The sequence below is a fragment of the Mustela erminea genome, chromosome 10 (genome assembly GCF_009829155.1).
Source record: "Mustela erminea isolate mMusErm1 chromosome 10, mMusErm1.Pri, whole genome shotgun sequence".
NCBI classification, from domain to species: domain Eukaryota; kingdom Metazoa; phylum Chordata; class Mammalia; order Carnivora; family Mustelidae; genus Mustela; species Mustela erminea.
This window is the reverse complement of record NC_045623.1, coordinates 57,937,893-57,957,793: the sequence shown is the minus strand read 5'-3', so window position 1 is coordinate 57,957,793 and position 19,901 is coordinate 57,937,893. Positions and strand designations below refer to the sequence as shown.

Here is a 19,901-nt window from a genome sequence, read left to right as displayed (position 1 = left end):
CTCATTCAACTACGACTGCAGACAGTGAATGAGCTATAAGGGGTCTGTAATTCTCCCTGTTTTTACAGATGAGGCCATGGACGCACAAAGAGTTTGAATGACTTTTCCAAGGTCATACAGCTAGTGGCCGGCAGAGCTGGATTACCAGCCTGTCAGTAGGGCCTCACAGCCCATTCCCTGAAACATTACAGCAAATTGTCTGCATCTGATTATTCCAACTTCAAACTGTAAATATGGTACAAAGTTTCCGTGAATGTTCCATTGTTCTCTTACCTCAGACTTAAAAGCGTAAGTCCAAATAGGTTGCTCAACTATACATTAGAAATTGGAAATATAAGATTAATCTGTTAGATAAACTAATATCCCAGATTCTCCTAACATACTTAAAATATCAAATATGCTTAGATTTTCTCCCAAACTTACTGCAAAAATATTAATGCTACAACTCTGATTTATTTTGTTATCTGTACACTATATGAATATGATTTACTTCATATCCATACTTAATTCTAAATCTTCCTATGTTTAAAAATGCCCTCTTCAAGGGGCACCTGGGTAGTGTATTGGGTTGAGCTTCCAAATCTTGGTTTCAACTCAGGTCATGATCTCATAGTCATGATCTCATGATTGTGAGATCGAGCCCTGTGTCGGGGGTGAAAGGCACTGTGTGGAGAAGGGGTCTGAGGAAAGAGGTTCTTTGGGTGGTGTCTTCGTGTTGGAGGAAAAAAATCCCAGCAAGGCTCAAAGTAGCCCCAGGACTTGAAGTAGACGTCTTGTGCAGGAGGCCGGCAGACGAGCAGCTTTGGTCAAGACCCCACTGACAGGATCCTCAGAGCCACTGCAGCCGAGGAAGGAATCCTTTTTTGAAGCCCTGTTCATCTTTTTCCAGTCTCTCCTTCTCAAAGGTTTTTGATGCACCACTGGCATCCAGTTAACTTTGCAAAAACCTATCAGTTTAGATTCCTTTTGCTTAAAAGCTTTTTTAGCTTCCGGTGCCTACAAAATCAACTGTCGTGTGTTTTAGGAGACTGTAGTTTTGCCCCAGCTCTTTCTCTGGTCTCACCCCATTCCTGTAATGTCTCAGGAGTTGTAGGTCTGTGCATGCACCTCTGGATGAGGTTGAGGCCACCACATGGTGGTGGCTCCTTCGACGTGAACTTCTTCTTCTTCTTTTTTTTTTTTTTTAACTTTATGTATTTATTTGATAGAGAGAGACACAGCAAGAAAGGGAACACAAGCAGGGGGAGTGGGAGAGGGAGAAGCAGGCTTCCTGCAGAACAGCGAGCCCAATGCCGCCTGGATCCCAGGACCCTGAGATCATGACCTGAGCCAAAGGCAGATGCTTAACGCCTGAGCCACCCAGGCGTCCCTGACGTGAACTTCTTAAGAACAAAGGTCCATGTACTTTTTTCTCTCCTCTTCCACCTCCTGAAAATGAAAAGAGAATTTCACATCTTTAAATTTTTTTTCTAGTTCACAAAGCCTTTCAGAGATACTTGGCGAGGTTGTCCTCATAGAAACCTTGTGAGGCAGGTATGATCCCATTGTAGAGATGAGGAGACTGAGGATTGCAGGAGGGGGCTACCATTTATTGATCTTCTGCTAGATACCAGACACAGCACTACATGTTTTCACACAGGTTACCTGATTGAATTCCCAGGACAACCTTGAGAGCTTTCCCCATTTTATAGACTCGGTGTAGTTAAGGAACTTGCTCAAGATGAAATTTCTCATGCAGTTCAAAGTCAAAGCTTTGAGCTCTGGTTGTGTCTGGTTCCTAAACATATGGTCTTTCCATTATCCTGTGATGCCTAGCCTGGGGCTGGCATTCATGACATCGTTACCTACTGTTGGTGGGAGAAATGAGTAAGTGTCTTCCCGTCACTTGGGTCACACACCCCAACCACTCAGGCAGGCACCCTCAGCTATCACAAGTGCTGGGTGTCAGACTGGGGGTCTGATAATCCCCATTGCTTTTAGCCCAATTACTAGCTTTCTTCCTAGTGCTTCCATCTAGAGTCAGGGTTAGCCATCCCACCCCCATGTCCACTACCATGGCATTAGCTAAAGAACATGGTTGTCAGCTGTCCAGTATTTACCGATGGAAAGAAAGATAAATGATTAAAGAGTGGGCAAGTCTACAGTTTCTGTTGTGTTCTATTTACTAGGAAGGTATCCGCAGATCAGAACGGGAGCTGGAGTCTTTGTGAGGCCGGGAATGAAGGGGTTCATAACTCTGCCATCATGAAATTGATTGGACCCAAGACCAGTATGAAAGTTTCTTGTCTGAAGGGAGTAATCCTTAAATCCCCCATATGGTTTAAATGTAATTTGTGTCATTGTGAAGGAGTACTGGCAACGCAGGCGAATTCATTAGGCCAAATTGGGTTCGCTATGCTCGACAGTAACGTTTCCGAAGATGAAGTTCAACCTTTGCTGGAGAGCTGAAACAAATGAGTTTCTTAATAGCTGCCCCACTTAGTCTACACGTCGTAGGAAGCTTCATGTTCTTAATGCCCCTTCTTTTTTAACCACACTTCACAGTTCATCTAACATTGCTGCTTCTGGTAATATTTTTATATGGGGTTGAGTTCTTCGGTGTCCATAAAATTACGACCCGGGCCAGTTTTTAGAATAGAAGCTTTTCTAGGGCAAGGGTTATATCTTTTTGCTTTAGATTTGCATCCTGACCAACACCATCCCAGACATGCGTAGTTGCTGACAATGTTACTGTCCATCCTGGGGTGTAGAACTCCTTCCTCTGGAGGTTTAGATTCAGCATGCACTTAAATTGCTGGGTATTCGTTGACATGTGTGAGAGCCATGAGAGGGAATTTTCCCCAGTCCATGCCTCGCTGGAGGGCTGGCTCACACACAGGGAGGAGGAGAGGCCATGTGTCCACCTAGATATTTCCATGCAAGAGGGACGCACACTGGGTTCACTTAGTGACCTGATTCCACAGGTTAGACATGTCTGATCTCTTAGTGCTCAGTCACGGCCCTGTCACCCAGAAGTTTCCTTTTGTGTTAAATAATTTTTAAAATATAAAGATGATCTACAGGGAAGGTATATATAAAAAAAGTCTTGAAATTAAGAGGCAAATAGTAATCAACCCCTAGTGGCATATCAGGTTATTGGAAGAGTACCAACATTACCAAGTTTGCAATATTTCTTTCTAAGCTTTGGAAAGCTATTATTTTTTTTTTAAATAGGATAATCTTTTTTTTAAAGGTTGTTTATTTATTTAAGAGAGAGGGAGCGCATGAGCACAAGCAGGTGGAGGGGCAGGGAGGGAGGGAGAAACAGACTCACTGTTGCGCAGCGAGCCCCATGCAGAATGCGATCTCTGCACTTTAGGATCATGACCTAAGCTGAAGACAGATGCTTAACGGACTGAGCCACCCAGGGGCCCAGAAAGTTTTTTTTTTCAACTTTTAAGAATCAGAATAGTTATATTTGGAATACTTCCTGTATCAGTTAGTTTTCAGATAGTTAGAAACTGGTGCTGTGTCCCAGAGAAGGTTTAATTCAGGAGAAGTGCTTCTTTTACAACACTTATGGTGTAAAAAAATTTTTTTAAGAAACAAGTTATGGTTCCTATGAAAACACACTGGTAAGCTGAGGTGTTCTAGCGTGTGATGTGGCCACAGTCTTCAAGGTAAAAAAAGTATTTCCTGTCCTTTGAAGCAAGAACCGTTGGATCTCATGCTGTGAACAAAACTACTCTTATGATTGTATTTTTTGTCTTGAACATCTACTTTGAATTTGCATAATTATGCCTTGATTCTTTGTGACTTCTCATTTTATGAAATTGATTTGCATTAATCAAACTGTAAATAAAATCAGTGCATGGGGGAAAAAAATCAACAACATGTTAACTCTCTTGGTTCCAGCTTCAGGAACTGAGCTTCAGCAAGAGATGGTAGACCATCAGCAGAGAACATGCTGGACCGTGTGGGCAAAGACATTCCAGCTGGGGATGTTGGAGTACCCTTTTGACCAAGTGCCCTTAGGTCTAGCCTAGGATTTCAAGAACTTGGTTTTTTGTTTTGTTTTGTTTCAAGAACTTGTTAAAACCACCGAATATGTGGCCGGTTGCTCTGTTATTCCCAATGAAAAGATTATTGGGTTGATATTTCATAAATCTTGATTTTTTTTAAAAGATTTTATTTATTTATTTGACAGAGAGAGATCACAAGTAGGTAGAGAGGCAGGCAGAGAGAGAGAGAGAGAGAGAGAGGGAAGCAGGCTCCCTGCTGAACAGAGAGCTCGATGTGGGACTTGATCCCAGGACCCTGAGATCATGACCTGAGCCGAAGGCAGTGGCTTAACCCACTGAGCCACCCAGGCGCCCCAAATCTTGGTCTATTATTAAATATGTCAAGACACATATGCTTGGCCTAATTTGCAAACTTATCTAGAACCAGAGAAAGCTTGGCACCAGACTTTAAAAAAAACGCCTTTATTGTCATTGCCAGCAGTAGGTATGTAAACTATGGTTAGCATAGCAAGCTGACTTCATAAATTAATTTCTAAAGAATTTTATCTTTAAGAAGTAAATAAAAGCCCCAAGTAAACTATAAAACCTGTCCTTTAGCCAGCTGCTTTTCGACTTAGTAGACGTGGTCTTGCGAATTGTTTTAATGTTATGTCTCAAGGTCTTCCCTGCACTTGGACCAGCACCGTTTGTCATTTGAAGGAGACCAGGCTTCTCTGCCAGCAGCTGCTTTCAGCTCTGGGGCCCGTCCCCTCAGCTGGTCCTGTAGAGAGGGCAGTCTGCTGCTCGCAGTCCTGTTTGCTTTCTGACCTTGCTTGACAAGTTAGTAGAAAAATACTCAGATTTTGTTTATCAAGTGATTATTCATGTTTCGCTTGAAAACCTGGACTCCAGTGCATGTCGGACTCTCCAAACAAGTGGTGTAACTAGCCCTGGTTTACCTTTTAAGCATCCTTGACAAGTTCACCAAAACCTTGACAATGGAGTTTCTTAGTTGTCAACTTCTGCTGAACTAGGTAAGGAAACATGCATTTATATGGATCATTAATAAGATCTTAGGGACCAAATGGGGGTTGGATATTAAATTTATTAAGGTAGAATGTTTTAAAACATCTTAGGTTCTTCAAATGCAAAGGACTTAACCTGCTTCACTAAAAATGTTTTCTTAAAAGCCAAGTCTATGTAAAACTGAGAAAATGAAAGACACTTGGTTGGCTCAGTCAGTTAAGCATCTGATTTGGCTCAGGTCATAATCTCAGGGTGCTGAGATCAAGCTCAGTGTCAGGCTTCCTGCTCAGCGGGGAGTCTGCTTTTTCCTCTCCCTCTGCCTGCCGCTCCCCCTGCTTGTGCCCTCTATTTCTGTCAAATAAATAAATAAAATATTTTTTAAAAACCCGAGAAAATGAAAACACAAAGTTTAATCTTATGTTCATATTATTTGTCCAGATAATAACTTGATCAAACCTCATGCACTTAGAAAAACATACTTTTTTCCCCCTCCCTGTTTCTCTTGCATTTTCAAGGATTTGGTGCATCTCCATTCCCACATTTCCCTAAGTTCAAGGGAATGATCAAGGTATTGATCATTCAGGGCATATTTGTAGGTATCTGCTCTTCTGGAGCTGAATACTGTCTTGTTAAATCCTTGGTGGGCAATGAATAAATTTGTTCTGTTCGGTGACTTTCTTCCTTCTAACTGGAATTGCATGTGGGAAGTAAAAAATTACTCGGGTATCAAAATGATGGTGATGTAAGGAAACCAGAGGTAACTGAGATCCCTCACTTCCATTTTAAGATTGACCTTTAACTTGCTAGGATGGCATGGGACAACTGTAGCAGCAGATGGCCTTCTCAGTGACGAGTGCCCAGAGAGGCTCTGCGTTAAGAGGTGTCGGGAGCAGCGGGAGCCACACCAGGGTGTCCTGTTCAAAAGTGCCTGCTTTTTGGGACTGCGCTTGCACCATCGTTGCCTGGGCTCTGTGAGTGGAGGCTGGCAGCCGTCCGGTGTTTGTGACGGGAGGCTGCTACAGGCAGTATCCTTGGACTATCCAACCGGGGAGATGCGGCAAAAATAATTGAAGGGTATTTGGCATCGTTATGTGGGCAGAAATATCCTCACCAAAACAACTTGGAAAATGTGTTTTTTGTGTGGGTGTGGATGGGTGTGTGGCCCTTAACTTTTCACCATGGGTGACGACAGCAAGGACTTAACAGAGCTTCCTGATTGAGAGAGATCAACCTCTCCTTTAGTTACTCAGATGACACTGTTGCAGCTTCGGGTCGGACAGACTATTTTGAGGACCCTTGCCTACTCCCTGAACACCCTCACTGAGCCAAGTGGTGAAAATGAAAGATGAGTAATTTTGGTGAATGGATTTCCGGGAAATACAGGACAATGGAAGAAGGTCCTCTCCCTCTGTTGACCTTTGCTACCGCACCCTACCATGATCAAAAACCAGGAACTAGTGGATTACGGAAGAAAACCTATTGTTTTGAGGAGAAGCCATGTTATCTGGAGAATTTCATCCAGAGTCTGTTCTTTTCCATAGACCTCAAAGATCGCCAGGGATCCTCACTGGTGGTTGGTGGAGATGGGCGGTATTTTAATAAGTCGGCGATAGAAACAATAGTGCAGATGGCGGCCGCCAATGGGGTTGGTATACGGTAATTATTATTATGTTTCTGGCTCTCCACATATGCTTCTTTCTTCGTTTTGCAGAAATATACAAGAGTACAAGGATTTGTATGTTGTATACACTTCAGTTCTACTAGCATCCCTATAGCATTTCATTGTGACTGCAGAAAATGTGTATTGTGATATTACTCCTGAAATTACAGTAGTCATGTTGGGATCTAGGAATGTAAGTTCGGCTCCTTTTGTGTTGTACTCCATGCCTTTTGCTTGAAAAAGTACCTGCTGCTTTTTAAACATTAAAGCACACCCCCCAGCCTTAAGCTGTCTTATCTACATTCTAACCTAGTTCCAAGGGGTACCCTTGCCTATGTAAGACAGCTCTAATGAGTAGAGGAGAGAGGAGGATTTTGTTTTCTTTCAATGGCTTCCTTGTTGAAGTTCAGTCACTTGTCAAACAGGAAAACAAAAGCCAGGGCGTGCTGTTGTTTGTGGATCCTGGTAGTCATGCAGAAATGCCAGGAGGGGATTGGAAAATGTTAGGTATAAGCCTACCAAGAGGACCTGTTACAGGGGAGCCTGCTTATAATGACCTTGGACACAAAGAAGCCCTGTGTGCGGTGAATTTGTGCAACAGGGTAGAGTTCATAACTCCTGTAAGACTATAATATAAGGAGGCTCGGCTGAGAGCTCGGCATTGTGAAAAACTGCATTGGCCAAATTAACCAAATCAGAAGGAATCTTGGCGCCAGAAGGCATTGATCTTGATAATCTAACAATTCGCGCAGTTCCAATGATTTGCAGGAAGGTAGGCAGCAGGACATTGCTGTTTTTGCTCCGCAGATTCCTCTGTGGGACCAAAAATATATTTTCAGTGTTTTAGATTATGCTTAGCAATAATTTGGAGCACACGGTCCCTCAGAACTCAACAATTTTTAAAAATCTGTTGTATTTCCTTTCCGAGAGTGATTCTGGTCCTGAGAACATAAAAATTTAGCATGGCAACCAAATGTGTTGGGCTTTCACCGTTGGTCTCTTTTAAATAATATGCCAAGCAGGTGTGATTGCAAAACCCAAATTAAAAGCAAAAATAAAAACACACCACCAAATTAAATTTAAAAATGTTTGTAGATCCTATTGTTTTTAATGCGAAGCTTCCTTCCTACCCAGTTTCAGAATCTGAATGCCTCTCATGTAAAAATTGCTGATAAAGCACTCAAATATGAAATTATTATGAAGCATACAGATTTTTAAGATAAAATGTGACATGTTGTAAATTTCACCTTTGAGGAGAGCTGCAAAGGGAAAGGTATTAAGATGCTTTTAATCTTTAGAGAAAGAACGGAAGGAACATTATTTCTCCGCATATATCTAGATCATTGAGTGGATGTGGTACACTGTCCCCTTTGCTGTGATATATTTGGCTTCATTTCATTTTTGTGTGGAGCTGAAGGATGTTGGAAGAGGTGGTAAGAATGTGTAATTCCGGCAGACCCTATAGACTTGCTCAGATTTACGATCTGAAGGTTTGCTAAATAATACATTTAAGTGATAATAATTGACTAAATATGGTAAGTGCCTATTTGTTAGAGCTGTGGCAGTCCAAGCAGTATTTTCAAATCTTCTCAAGGGCATTCTTGATTTAAAGTAGTGTTGCATTTAAAGCAGTCATGCAACCAAACTGAATTACGTAAAACATTTAGTGGACCTGTAAAGCACTTTAATCTGATAAAACCTATCACCTCCTAGATGGTTTGATTCCTTCCTTTTCTAACATATCCTCAGTTCTGACTCCTATAACATCCCTTTGACTGTGGACAGAGCTCTAGGGAGGAAATGTAAAGGAAAGATGATTTATTGCCACAGGTTTGTTCCCTCCCCAGCTCTATCAATACCCATTCTACCCTTAAGCCGATTCTTGGAAGCCTCTTCAGCCTACTGAGCTAAATGAAGATCATTTCATTTTTTTCCTTCTTTATTACACTTTTATCTGGTGCATTTGTGGACTGTAGAATATAATTTGCCTTTGTTAGAAGTTTCCCTTTGTTTTTAATTGCATAGAGCTATCTGCATTTACAAGAAGTTTTTTTTACATGATGCTTCTGTGAGCTAAGTAGTACAGGAAATTTTAATGTACAAAATAAGACATTAGTGGGCCCCTGTTTATAATACTGATATCTCATTTGGTCTCCAGAGCTTTGAATGTAGAGATATATTTAGAAATAAGAATATGTGTGTATGACTAGCAGGACAAAGAGCATGGAACTTGTTTCGTTGTGAAACATAAGAAAACATGAGGCCCTGTCTTTTTGTTTTTGATTTTTTTATTAGCATATAATGAGTGTATTATTTGTCCCAGGGGTACAGGTCTGTGAATCACCAGGTTTACATACTTCACAGCACTCACCATAGCTCATACCCTCCCCAGTGCCCATAACCCAGCCACCCTATCCCTATCCTTCACCCCCCAGCAACCCTCAGTTTGTTTCCTGAGATTAAGAGTCTCTTATGGTTTGTCTCCCTCCTGATCCTATCTTGTTTCATTTTTTTTTCCTTCCTTATCCCCCACAGCTCCCCCCGCCTCTCATATTCCTCATAATCAGAGAGATCATATGATAATTGTCTTTGATTGGCTTATTTCGTTCAGCATAATATCCTCTAGCTCTATCCACGTTGTTGCAAATGCCAAGATTTTGTTTTTTTGATGGCTGCATAGTATTCCATTTGTGTATGTGTGTATACACCCACTCACACACACACACACACACACACACACACCCACACACCTCATCTTCTGTACCCATTCATCTGTTGACGGGCATCTAGGTTCTTTTCATAGTTTGAGGCCCTGTTTTTTAAAAGGAAAACTAAGTTTGCTCCCTGTCATGTTGGATGATAAAAGGGCATGTAAACCGTGAGGTATCCTTCCTGGCAGTGTGTCATGTGGGAAGGAGCAGCGGGAGGGAGAAGGAAGGACAGGAAAGGCTGTTTGATGGGGAACTTTCAGTACCAGGTAGAGGGAATTATCTGGAAGTTGGTAGACACTTGGGGGCCAGGGAAGGATTTTTCTTTTTTAAAAATACATTTTTTTGGTAGTAAATTATATGTAACATAAAACTTAGTGTGTCAGCCATTTTTAAGTGCACACTTCAGTGTTATTATACTCACAATATTCTGCAACCATCACCATTATCCATTTCCAGAACTTTTTTCTCATCCCATCTGAAACTCTCGACCCACTAAACGATAACTTCCCATTGCTCCTCCCTTACCCCCCAGCAATCTCTGTTCTACTTTCTGCCTATGAATTTGCCTTCTTCTGTGTATGTCATTTTTTTTTAAAGATTTTATTTATTTATTTGACAGACAGAGATCACAAGTAGGCAGAGAGAGAGAGGAGGAAGCAGGCTCCCCACTGAGCAGAGAGTCCAATGCAGGACTCGATCCCAGGACCCTGGGATCATGACCCAAGCCGAAGGCAGTGGCTTAACGACTGAGCCACCCAGACGCCCCTGCGTATGTCATTTAAATGGAATCATACAATACTTGTCCTTATGTGTCTGGCTTATTTTACCTAGTGCAGTGTTTTCAAGGTTCATCCACATTGTAGCATGTATCAGAATTTCATTCCCTTTTATGGCTGAATAACATTCCACGGTGTGTATATGCCATATTTTGTTTATGCATTCATAAATGCATGGACCTCTGGCTATTGTGAATAATTCTGCTATGAACATGGGTGTACAAGTGATCTGTTTCAGTCCCTGCTTTCTTTTGTGTCTACAGCTCGAATTAGAATTTCTGGATCGTATAGTACAGGGAAGGTTTGCATAGAGGAGAGGCACAGAAGTATGATTTAAAAAGATGAACTAGGTGGTCCTGAGTTGGAAGGATGAATCAGCCAGGGTAGAATAAAGGTGGTGCAGGTGGGAGAGAGAAAAGGGAGATTGAGTCGGGAACCGTTGTAGTTCTCCAGATGTTGTCAAGGGAAGGAGGGTAATAGAGTAATATCTCCTCAATATCAGGTTGAGGATTAATATTCCCGAGGATGATTCATAGGATAGAGTCCTCTGGAAGGAGGGACTTTGATCCGCTGTTACGTCTTATTGGGCTGAAGAGGAAGAAGGAACCATGTACTTTCCTTGCTTCTATCTCTTGACTTTCATATTCTTACCCTCAATATAATCCCCTCACTCTTGGACCATTGCTGACTGGTTGACCATTGCAGATTTCACCCTAAAGAATGGTAGAATAAGGGATGACTTGGGTGGTGCAGCTTAATATTCATTCACCCGTCTCCCTCTCCAGACCAAAGACATAAGATCTGAGTGTAGGTCAGTATAACTGATGTGCAAGTATGTGCAAGTATAATTTCCAGATAACTCCATCACTACTCTGGCTGGTTAAATTGCCATCTCTAATTAAGCCACTCCTATTGAAATTATGGAACTGCTCAACCATAGACTTTCGCTCTTATAAGAACCCAGAAACTGCTAGAAGGGTGAGATATTACTGTTCGCACTGTACTGAGTTAGCTATTACTAATAGCTATTACTAATATGCCACGTAACCTTGCCCTGCCATCTATCCCAGTGCCTCCTATACCATCTTTGCATAAACACTTTATTATTGCTTTTGGATGAATGCAAGAACGGATGAATGGGCAGCATCATAACTTTGAACCTCAGCTTCTTCGTCTATACAGCAGTCCTAGGGAGCAGTTATGAGAATGAATCGAACATGTGATGGGTTTTAAAAAGCACTCTATGGCTCGGTGATAATCATTAATGTTGATTTCGCACCACCTTCTGGTCCCTCTAGTTTACAGAGGAGCCTCGTTTTACCGCCTACCCTGGTCATCACCACTTCCTGAGGGAGGCAAGGCAGAGCAAATGTATCGGTCTAACGAACATTGTTCTGAGATGGACAAGTGAGAGCCAAGAGGTGACTGAGATGAACCAGCTGCTTCCTGGGAGATGGTTGGCAGCCGAGGGGTTGATGACGAGGCAGGCAAGCTTTCGGTGACTTGCAGGGGGGCAGAGGTAACAGTCCCAGAAAAGCTTGCCCAGAGAATCCAGGTATCATCAGACACGTCTTCTACCACAAGTCATTTCTTTTTTTTTTTTTTTTTTTTAAAGATTTTATTTATTTATTTGACAGAGAGAAATCACAAGTAGATGGAGAGGCAGGCAGAGAGAGAGAGAGGGAAGCAGGCTCTCTGCTGAGCAGAGAGCCCGATGTGGGACTCGATCCCAGGACTCCGAGATCATGACCTGAGCCGAAGGCAGCGGCTTAACCCACTGAGCCACCCAGGCGCCCCACAAGTCATTTCTTCAAGCATGTTTATCTTGGGTGGGGCAGAAAGAAATAACAAATGGAAATGTTTAAAACATCCCTGTCCCTTTCTTCTCTCAGAAGGGAGAGTGGAATGAGGGCACAAACTCCTCATTTTATAAAACTTTTGATGCAGTCATCAGGTCTTCTCCAAGTATGTTCAAGGAACTGGTGGGACTTCTTCCTTCTTTTCTAACTTGGGTCACGGTGAAACAAACATAAATTATGTTTTAGTGAAGGAAGATTTAGGAGCTGTGCTAATAGCATCTATGAGAGATACTGGAAGGTAAGTTGAGAACACAGCAAAATACCACCTGGAGTCCTTTCCTGTCGGTGGTTCTGATTGGATTAACCAGTAATAAGCCCCAGCATCTTTTGCCTTAGGCCCAGCAGGTAACCCAGGTACATCCCAACATGGGTAGGTCTGTCCTGCTCGGAGGGGATCACCCGATCAGAATCCAGGCTTGACTGGAAAGATAAGTTTATGAGTCGCAGATTCTAAACTCTTCGTATAAAGTTTGCCCTTTTCACTTTAAAAAATTTTTTAATTTGCAAAAAGCCTTCTCTCTGGGTAGAATTCCTCTAATTAGCTAAACTTATATGGTTTTAAAGTATGATTGAACTGGATAAAAATGTGGGTTTTCTAACAACTTTTCAGTGGAAAATTATGAACCTGGTCTGGAAAGATTGTGTTTCAAATACTCTTGTGTTTTCTTGCCAGAGCCTGAGCGCTTCCCCAGCCACACACTATTTTAAAACTACAAAGTCCCAAAAAACTATCTGAAGGGATGGCTTTGTGAAGGAATAGCTTTGTTCTGCAATGCAGATTCTACTTCAATAATATTATTCAACATTCTACTTCATAATAAAATAATAATAACTCAAGCCGTAGGTGTTGATTGAAGAACAGCTTTTCTGCCTCAGCACTATTTCTTTGTCCATCTGCCTATTGTTTTGATATTTCTGGGCAGTAGCTCTGGATTTATCGATATTAAGATGCATGTTGTGGATTTCTTCTCTTAGATTGGTCGCTTGGTTATCGGGCAGAATGGAATCCTTTCCACGCCTGCCGTATCCTGCATCATTCGAAAGATCAAAGCCATTGGTGGGATCATTTTGACAGCCAGCCACAACCCAGGAGGGCCCAATGGAGATTTTGGAATCAAATTTAATATTTCCAATGGAGGTGAGTGTGCTGTCATTTTGAGGGTAGTCAGTTTCTGTTCATCAGGGTAAACTAATAACCAAGGCCGTGGAAGGCCAGGGTTCTGGTTCTGATCCTTCGCAAGGGAAGTCTTTGTTTCCTTTTGGTGACAGTGGAATGATTCTCATTCTGCTGTACCTGAATATGAGAGGATAGGCATGAATGACCATTAACGTGATATTTTCCTTTAGGAAATTTTGGCACTTTGCTGCCTAAATGATGGAATGGCACATGTGCTCATGAAGGGGAATGGATGAGCTCTGTGTTCTTTGTATTTTCATATCAGTCCCACGAAATGACCCACAGTTCGCTGTCTGATTTCCAGGTCCTGCTCCAGAAGCAATAACGGATAAAATCTTTCAAATCAGCAAGACAATTGAAGAATATGCAATTTGCCCTGACCTGAAAGTAGACCTTGGAGTTTTGGGAAAGCAGCAGTTTGACCTGGAAAACAAGTTCAAACCATTCACAGGCACGTTGACTCTCCTCCTCTCCTGCCCTCTTCAGTTCCAACTTGAACAGTTTGCCTTTCAAGGTTTTAAGACAATGAGTCTTCAGTTTCGGAAAGATCGTGGTCACTAACCTTTGCATGCCTTAATTAGCAGGTCTGGAGTTGGGTCTGGGAATCCAGAGACCTGGACTCTCGGGGCCCTGCCAGGAATCAGTCCTGTGACTTTGGATAAATCATTTCCAGTTTTCTAGGCCTTGGCTTCCATGCCTATAAAATGAATAGCCTTGACTAGAAGACCTGTAGGATTACATTCAAAGCTAACTTTTATTGAGTGTTCATTATATGCCAAGCTCATAACATACATTATCCCACTTTACTCTGACAGAGCCCTGTGAGGGCAGCACTATCTGTATTCAGTTTTTCCAGATGAGGAAACAAAGGTTGAGAGAGCTTACACGACAAGCTCAAGATCCCACAGCCAGTGAGTGGTGAACCAGATTTAGACTCAGCTGTGAATGATCCCAAACTCTGGGTTTGGATTCTTTATTTTTCCTGCCCTGATATTTAGCAAAATCCAAGTCAGCCATTTTGGTGGCTAAATGAAGCTTCCCACACAGGCAGCTGTGGTAGATTTTGGGTTGAATGCCAAGATATTAGCAGTAATTGATGGAGTCAGGGTTTATAACATTGTTCATATTAGCACAAAAAGAATGAGGTAGTTAGTAAGGCGACTTGGATTTTGGCTGTACTAATGTGCACACTTTCCTCTGGATTGCAATTTGATGGAATGCATTTTTGTTGGAACCTACCCATCGAGAGGTCGCGGTTTCATCCTAACAAAGATAACCTGGCACCTTGGCACATCTTGAAGACATGCTTAGGGTTTAGAAAACAGTAGAGAATTTCTTAAACTCTTAGAGTTTCAAAAATGTTCAGAACCCCGCACATCCAACAAGAACAATACTAAGTTCTTATATTTGTTTTATTTCTTTAGTGGTACACGTGGGAAGTGGTTTATTAAAAATTTTTTTCCCTGCTTCTTACCATTAAATTCCATGGTAGTGGGCCTAGAAAAAGGAAAGGAAAGTGGGCATTGCATTTCCTGTTACTTATATCATCAAAATATGCTTCTTATGGTGATAGGCAAGGAGTGAGTGTGGCCACGTAGCCGAATTTACAGTCAGGCAAACCTGTGTCAAAAATCCCATGTTTGGGGCACCTGGGTGGCTCAGTGAGTTAAAGCCTCTGCCTTCTGCTCAGGTCATGATCCCGGGGTCCTGGGATCGAGCCCCACATCGGGCTCTCTGCTCAGCAGGGAGCCTGCTTTCCTTCCTCTCTCTCTGCCTGTCTCTCTGCCTACTTGTGATCTTTGTCAAATAAATAAATAAAAATCTTGAAAAAAAAAAAAAAATCCCACGTGTGCCCCATCCCAGCTATGTGGGCAAGTTACTTACCCTTTCAGGCTTGAAGCTTTCTTGTTTGCAGAATAGGACTAAGAACATTTCCTGTCAGGAATATTGTTAGTATTGAGTAAGAGATTGTGTAACAGCCTGGGCATACTGAAGGGGCTTGATAATTATCCTTTTAAAGTAGCTATTGTGGGTTTACAGCAATGTAATCATTTCAGAAAATAATATTTCTTTAAAAAAATTTTTTTAAAGGAGGTGGGAGGGGCAGAAAGAGAGAGAGAATCCTAAGCAGGCTCCATGCTCAGCTCAGCATAGAGCCTGACACGCGGCTCAATCTCACAACCCTAGAGATCATGACCTGAGCTGAAATCAGGAGTCAGATGCTTAAACTGACTGAGCCACCCAGGCGGCCTGAGGGTAATATTTCTTAATGTGTTTAGTTCCCCCATATTTTAACTTTGCTTGTTCTCACAGTGGAAATTGTGGACTCCGTGGAAGCTTATGCTACCATGCTGAGGAACATCTTTGATTTCAATGCACTGAAAGAACTGCTTTCTGGTCCAAACCGACTGAAGATCCGTATTGATGCCATGCATGGAGGTATGGAGCCATGTCTCTTCCCTTGCCTCCTCTCAGAGACAACAAGCTGCTCTCTATTTTGGGTACCATGATGCTTTAACCAGCCTTTTCTCGAGACTCTCTGCTTCACGGTTTTTAAATAGTGAGTTGGCAACCGTATCAGAGTGTCATTCACATAGATAAAGATCTAATTGTATACAGCCAAAAAACAGTAGAGACATTCCTTGTGGCAAGGTAGTGCAAAGGTCAGAGTTTCCACATTAAGCAACTTTTTGTGGGTGCTTCCTCCCCCTCAGAAGATACCTCACATTCTTCCTAAACGCCCCCATCTATTCCAAGTCGGGGGGGGGCAGTCATTTGCTAGAAGAGGTGAACATGTTCTGAGTCCCATACCTCACTCAGCTGCCCCCACATGTGCCTTTTCTTAGAAGAGCAGAGCTTACAAGAGCAAGCTGAGGATTAAATTCAGGAACAACAGTTGGGTGTCTCTCCCTCTTCTTCCTCTGTGGGTGTGTGGCCTGGTCAGCAGAGACAGCAGCCATCATTGTAGACTAGAACCCGTGAGGCTTTGTCACATGGAGAAATACGGGAATTCCTGAGCACGGAGGTTATTTATTTGTTTTGTAATAAATTTAGAATTTTTGAATCTTTGAGCAGGAAAGAGTCTCCCTGGTTTTAGAGTCCAGCTGTGTGCCTTGTTGGGAAGACTTTCTGTCTGGGATTGAACCTTTTTGATGTGCCATTAGGGCCTCCTGTTACACTGTGAAACCACAGTTAGAAAACCTTCTGGTGGGCTGATATCTTCCATCCCTGAACCTCACCTTCGAGTCCTGAGTTGCCTCTGGAGTGCCACAGAATGTGTCTACTTCCTTACTAAGATAATAGCCATTCTGTCATTTCAAACCATTCACCTGGTATGTATTGAGTACCTACTACATGTGTGATTGGGGGTAGGCAGGGACTTGGGGAGATGGGATGGGTCAAAAACTGCTAACCAAATGAGGTGTAGATAGAATTTCTAGTATTCTGTTTGGGGTATGGAAGAAGGCATAGCTTGACTAGCAGTATTAAGAGAGGTTTCCTGGAAGAAGTTGGCAACCCACTTAGTTTTTATGAAAGAAGGATCTAGGGTGGTCATTTCCAGCTGATGCAGTGGCTGGAGCAAAGCCACAAAGGCTTAAGAGATGTTATGTTAGGGAAGTGAGGAGAATGGCTTAAGAATGGGCTTTATATGTTAATTAACTAGATTTTAAATAAAAACTAGAAATAAAAAAATAAAAAGAATGGGTTTGTGTTGGGGCGTGGGGTAGAGGAAGCTGGTCTTGAAGTACACTTTGTTCTCCAGGTCTTTCAGAGGTTCCTCTAATGCCTCAGTTTCTATATCCTTCACAGCCCTGGCTGCCTTGACCTTATTGTGTGGTGTGTCCACAGCCTCCTTAATGTGACCCTTAACTGGAGAAACATCTTCAGCCCTCTTCCAGCCTCTGTGGCCTACATTGGTGTCTGTACCTTCCTTGATGAAAACACATTCTCAGCATTTTAGAGATGAATGTTCTTGGTAGTTGTACAAAATGTCACCATAAAAGTATGTGACTGGTTTTTCCTCTTGCTGGTAGTTCTTACTTTTTATTTGTTTCTATTTTTAACCAGTTTGTCTGATAACCAGATATAGTAGGAGGATTAGGGCTCTGAAGCCCAGCTCCCTCTCCCACTAGATACGTAAATTCGGGCAAATGGCTTCATCTCAGACCAGTTTGCTGATCTATAAAGTAGAGGTGATAATCATAATGCAAATATTTATAACATACGTGCTGGGTGCTGTCCTCATGAATCCTCATACCAGCCCTGTTAGGTAGCCACCGTTATTCTCCTCATTTTGCAGATAGGGTAGCTAGAGGCTCGGAGAAGTGAAATAACTTTCAACTTTCCCACAGTTGTACAGCCCATGGTTAACCGAGCTGGGATTTGAACCCAGACACTGATTCCAGAGTCCAAGCTCTTAAGCACTAAGCTCTCCTATGTTGTGAGCTCTTTTTTGGGGGGGGGGGGGGGGATGAGAAAATGGTTGTGAAGCCCCTGGCAAGGTGTTTAGTAGGTCCTTCATAGACACTAACTCCCCTGCCTTCCCCTGTTTTCCTTCATCAACTAGCCCCACCTTTTCTAGTCGAACCCCTCATTATTCCTTTTGGCACAACCTTCCATCCCAGTCAGACTTACCTCTCCGCTGGCCCCTGAACGTAGGCTTTATGTTCTCATTGCCCTTCCCGCCGTTCTCCTTAGAATGCCTCCACCCCCTCCCCTGATCCTGACATGCTTTAACAAATCATAGTTTCTGATTCTTCATTTCACATTTTACGTAGTTGTGGGACCATACGTGAAGAAGATCCTCTGCGAAGAACTGGGCGCCCCCGCCAACTCAGCAGTTAACTGTGTCCCTCTGGAGGACTTCGGAGGTCACCACCCTGACCCCAACCTCACCTACGCCGCTGACCTGGTGGAGACCATGAAAACAGGAGAGCACGACTTCGGGGCTGCCTTTGATGGAGATGGGGTGGGTACAAGGGTGTTTCCATGAACTCTGACGCGGGCCAGGCCTGGTCCTACAAAGCGGGGAGAAGCAGGCTGCTTCCATCAGGCCGCGTGGGCTTTGTGAGTGAGGGACTGTTGAAGAGTCCTCACTGCACATGGGGTCAGGGCTAAGTTATTAGAAGACCCTCATGTACAGGAATAAATCCTTGAAATGGGACCCACGTGTTTGGTTTTAGGTATTCCTGTTTCCTAAGAGTGGCAGGGTGATCAGAGCTCAGTTACGGTATAACGGCTGGTGCTTCATGAGCTGGTCAGGTTCTAGAAATCCATCCTAGGTTTATTTAATCCTTTAAAAGAATTTGGCCTTATACCCATTTGTCATTCGCATTAGCTGAATAATAAAACTATAATGAGAGAATTAACCTTTTATTCCTTCTCTACACTTAGTATCTTTAATAAACAGGCTGTTTTATTTACATTGGTGACTATATAACAGACAGGGAAGAAATGTATTTTCATTGGTACTACACGTTTTACTTAGACGAAAATATATTTTTATTGCTCTTCTTCTTAAATTCAGCCAGAATCCATTATTTCCAAAAAAACATAAAATTTCCCATATCAAAATTTTGGACAATTAAAAGGTCCTCCAAGACATTATTTTGCAGTGCCCCTTTCTGAAGCAGAGCATGATGGGATTTTTTTTTTTCCTCCATACACGGTGTTACTCGAGTACTCCCTTACACCAGGCACCGAGGAAGCAGTGAAGGTGGCAGTGTGTTTTGCTGGGCCCTGCATCAGATGGAGGGGCCGTGATTTAGGAGCCCTTTCTTGAAGAAATCTGCTTTATTCCTCGAAAGATGCCTGGTAGACCCACCAAGCTATGTGAACAGTCATTGTTTCCTCTTCTTATGTCGATCTCTTCTCTCCTTTGGGGGAGAGGTGATTGATTCCAGAGTTCGGAAAAGGTCTGGGAAGTTCAAGTCAGCTGGCCTCTGGAGGAAGAGCAGAGATTCTGGTTCAGAAGGAGTTTGTGCTTGCACTTTAATTGAAAACAGTTTCTGTTTTTTTGGCATGGGGGTGCCTTTGGTGTAGCGGTATACTATGCAGAGCCATTAGAAACAAAGTCCAGTGCTTAGAACCCAGTATGAATAAAGATACCAGTTTTAAATTTGAGAATTTAAAATTTTGATACCCCCCCCCATGTAAGATAGTTTTTTGTTGGTGGTGGTGTTTGTTTGTTTGTTTGTTTGTTTAACAGTTTGATTAAAAGCTCTTCCTTTGAATCCCCCTTCTCCCAAAGGATCGAAACATGATTCTGGGCAAGCATGGGTTCTTTGTGAACCCTTCGGACTCCGTGGCTGTCATTGCTGCCAACATCTTCAGCATTCCGTATTTCCAACAAACCGGGGTCCGAGGCTTTGCCCGCAGCATGCCCACCAGTGGGGCCCTGGACCGGTAGGTCTTCATTCCCGTGGCCCTCACCAGGCTCTTCTCTGTGTCCAGAACACTCTTGCTCCCCCTGCAGCTTGGGCATCTGAGGCATAATGTGTGCTAACTGTTTATTTAGTCAAACATTGTTTATTGAAGTAGAATTAATATATAGTGTTTTATTAGTGTCAGGCCCACACCGTATTGATTTGGCAATTCTGTGTATTAGTGCTCACCGCAGTAAGCAGGGTCCCCACCGGTCCCCATATGATGTAATTGCAGTATTACTGACTATGGTCCCTGTGCTGTGCTCTGCATTTCTGGGACTTGTATC

General features: G+C 42.7%; 1 protein-coding gene across 2 annotated transcripts in view; it reads left to right on the top strand.

Annotated features, from left to right (window-relative positions):
• The window catches only part of PGM1 (phosphoglucomutase 1), a 61,863-nt gene that overhangs the window by 20,094 nt on the left and 21,868 nt on the right, over positions 1-19,901 (top strand). Inside the window, exons 1-6 of one of the 2 annotated variants that reach the window (XM_032361692.1) lie at positions 6,239-6,651; positions 12,988-13,150; positions 13,494-13,640; positions 15,503-15,628; positions 17,968-18,158; positions 19,440-19,594. In XM_032361692.1, the coding sequence (XP_032217583.1) occupies positions 6,352-6,651; positions 12,988-13,150; positions 13,494-13,640; positions 15,503-15,628; positions 17,968-18,158; positions 19,440-19,594 (1,082 nt within the window). In that variant the 5' untranslated portion in view covers positions 6,239-6,351. Of the gene's footprint in view, positions 1-6,238; positions 6,652-12,987; positions 13,151-13,493; positions 13,641-15,502; positions 15,629-17,967; positions 18,159-19,439; positions 19,595-19,901 lie in introns of those variants that run through there. The other variant, XM_032361693.1, reaches the window with a different exon arrangement.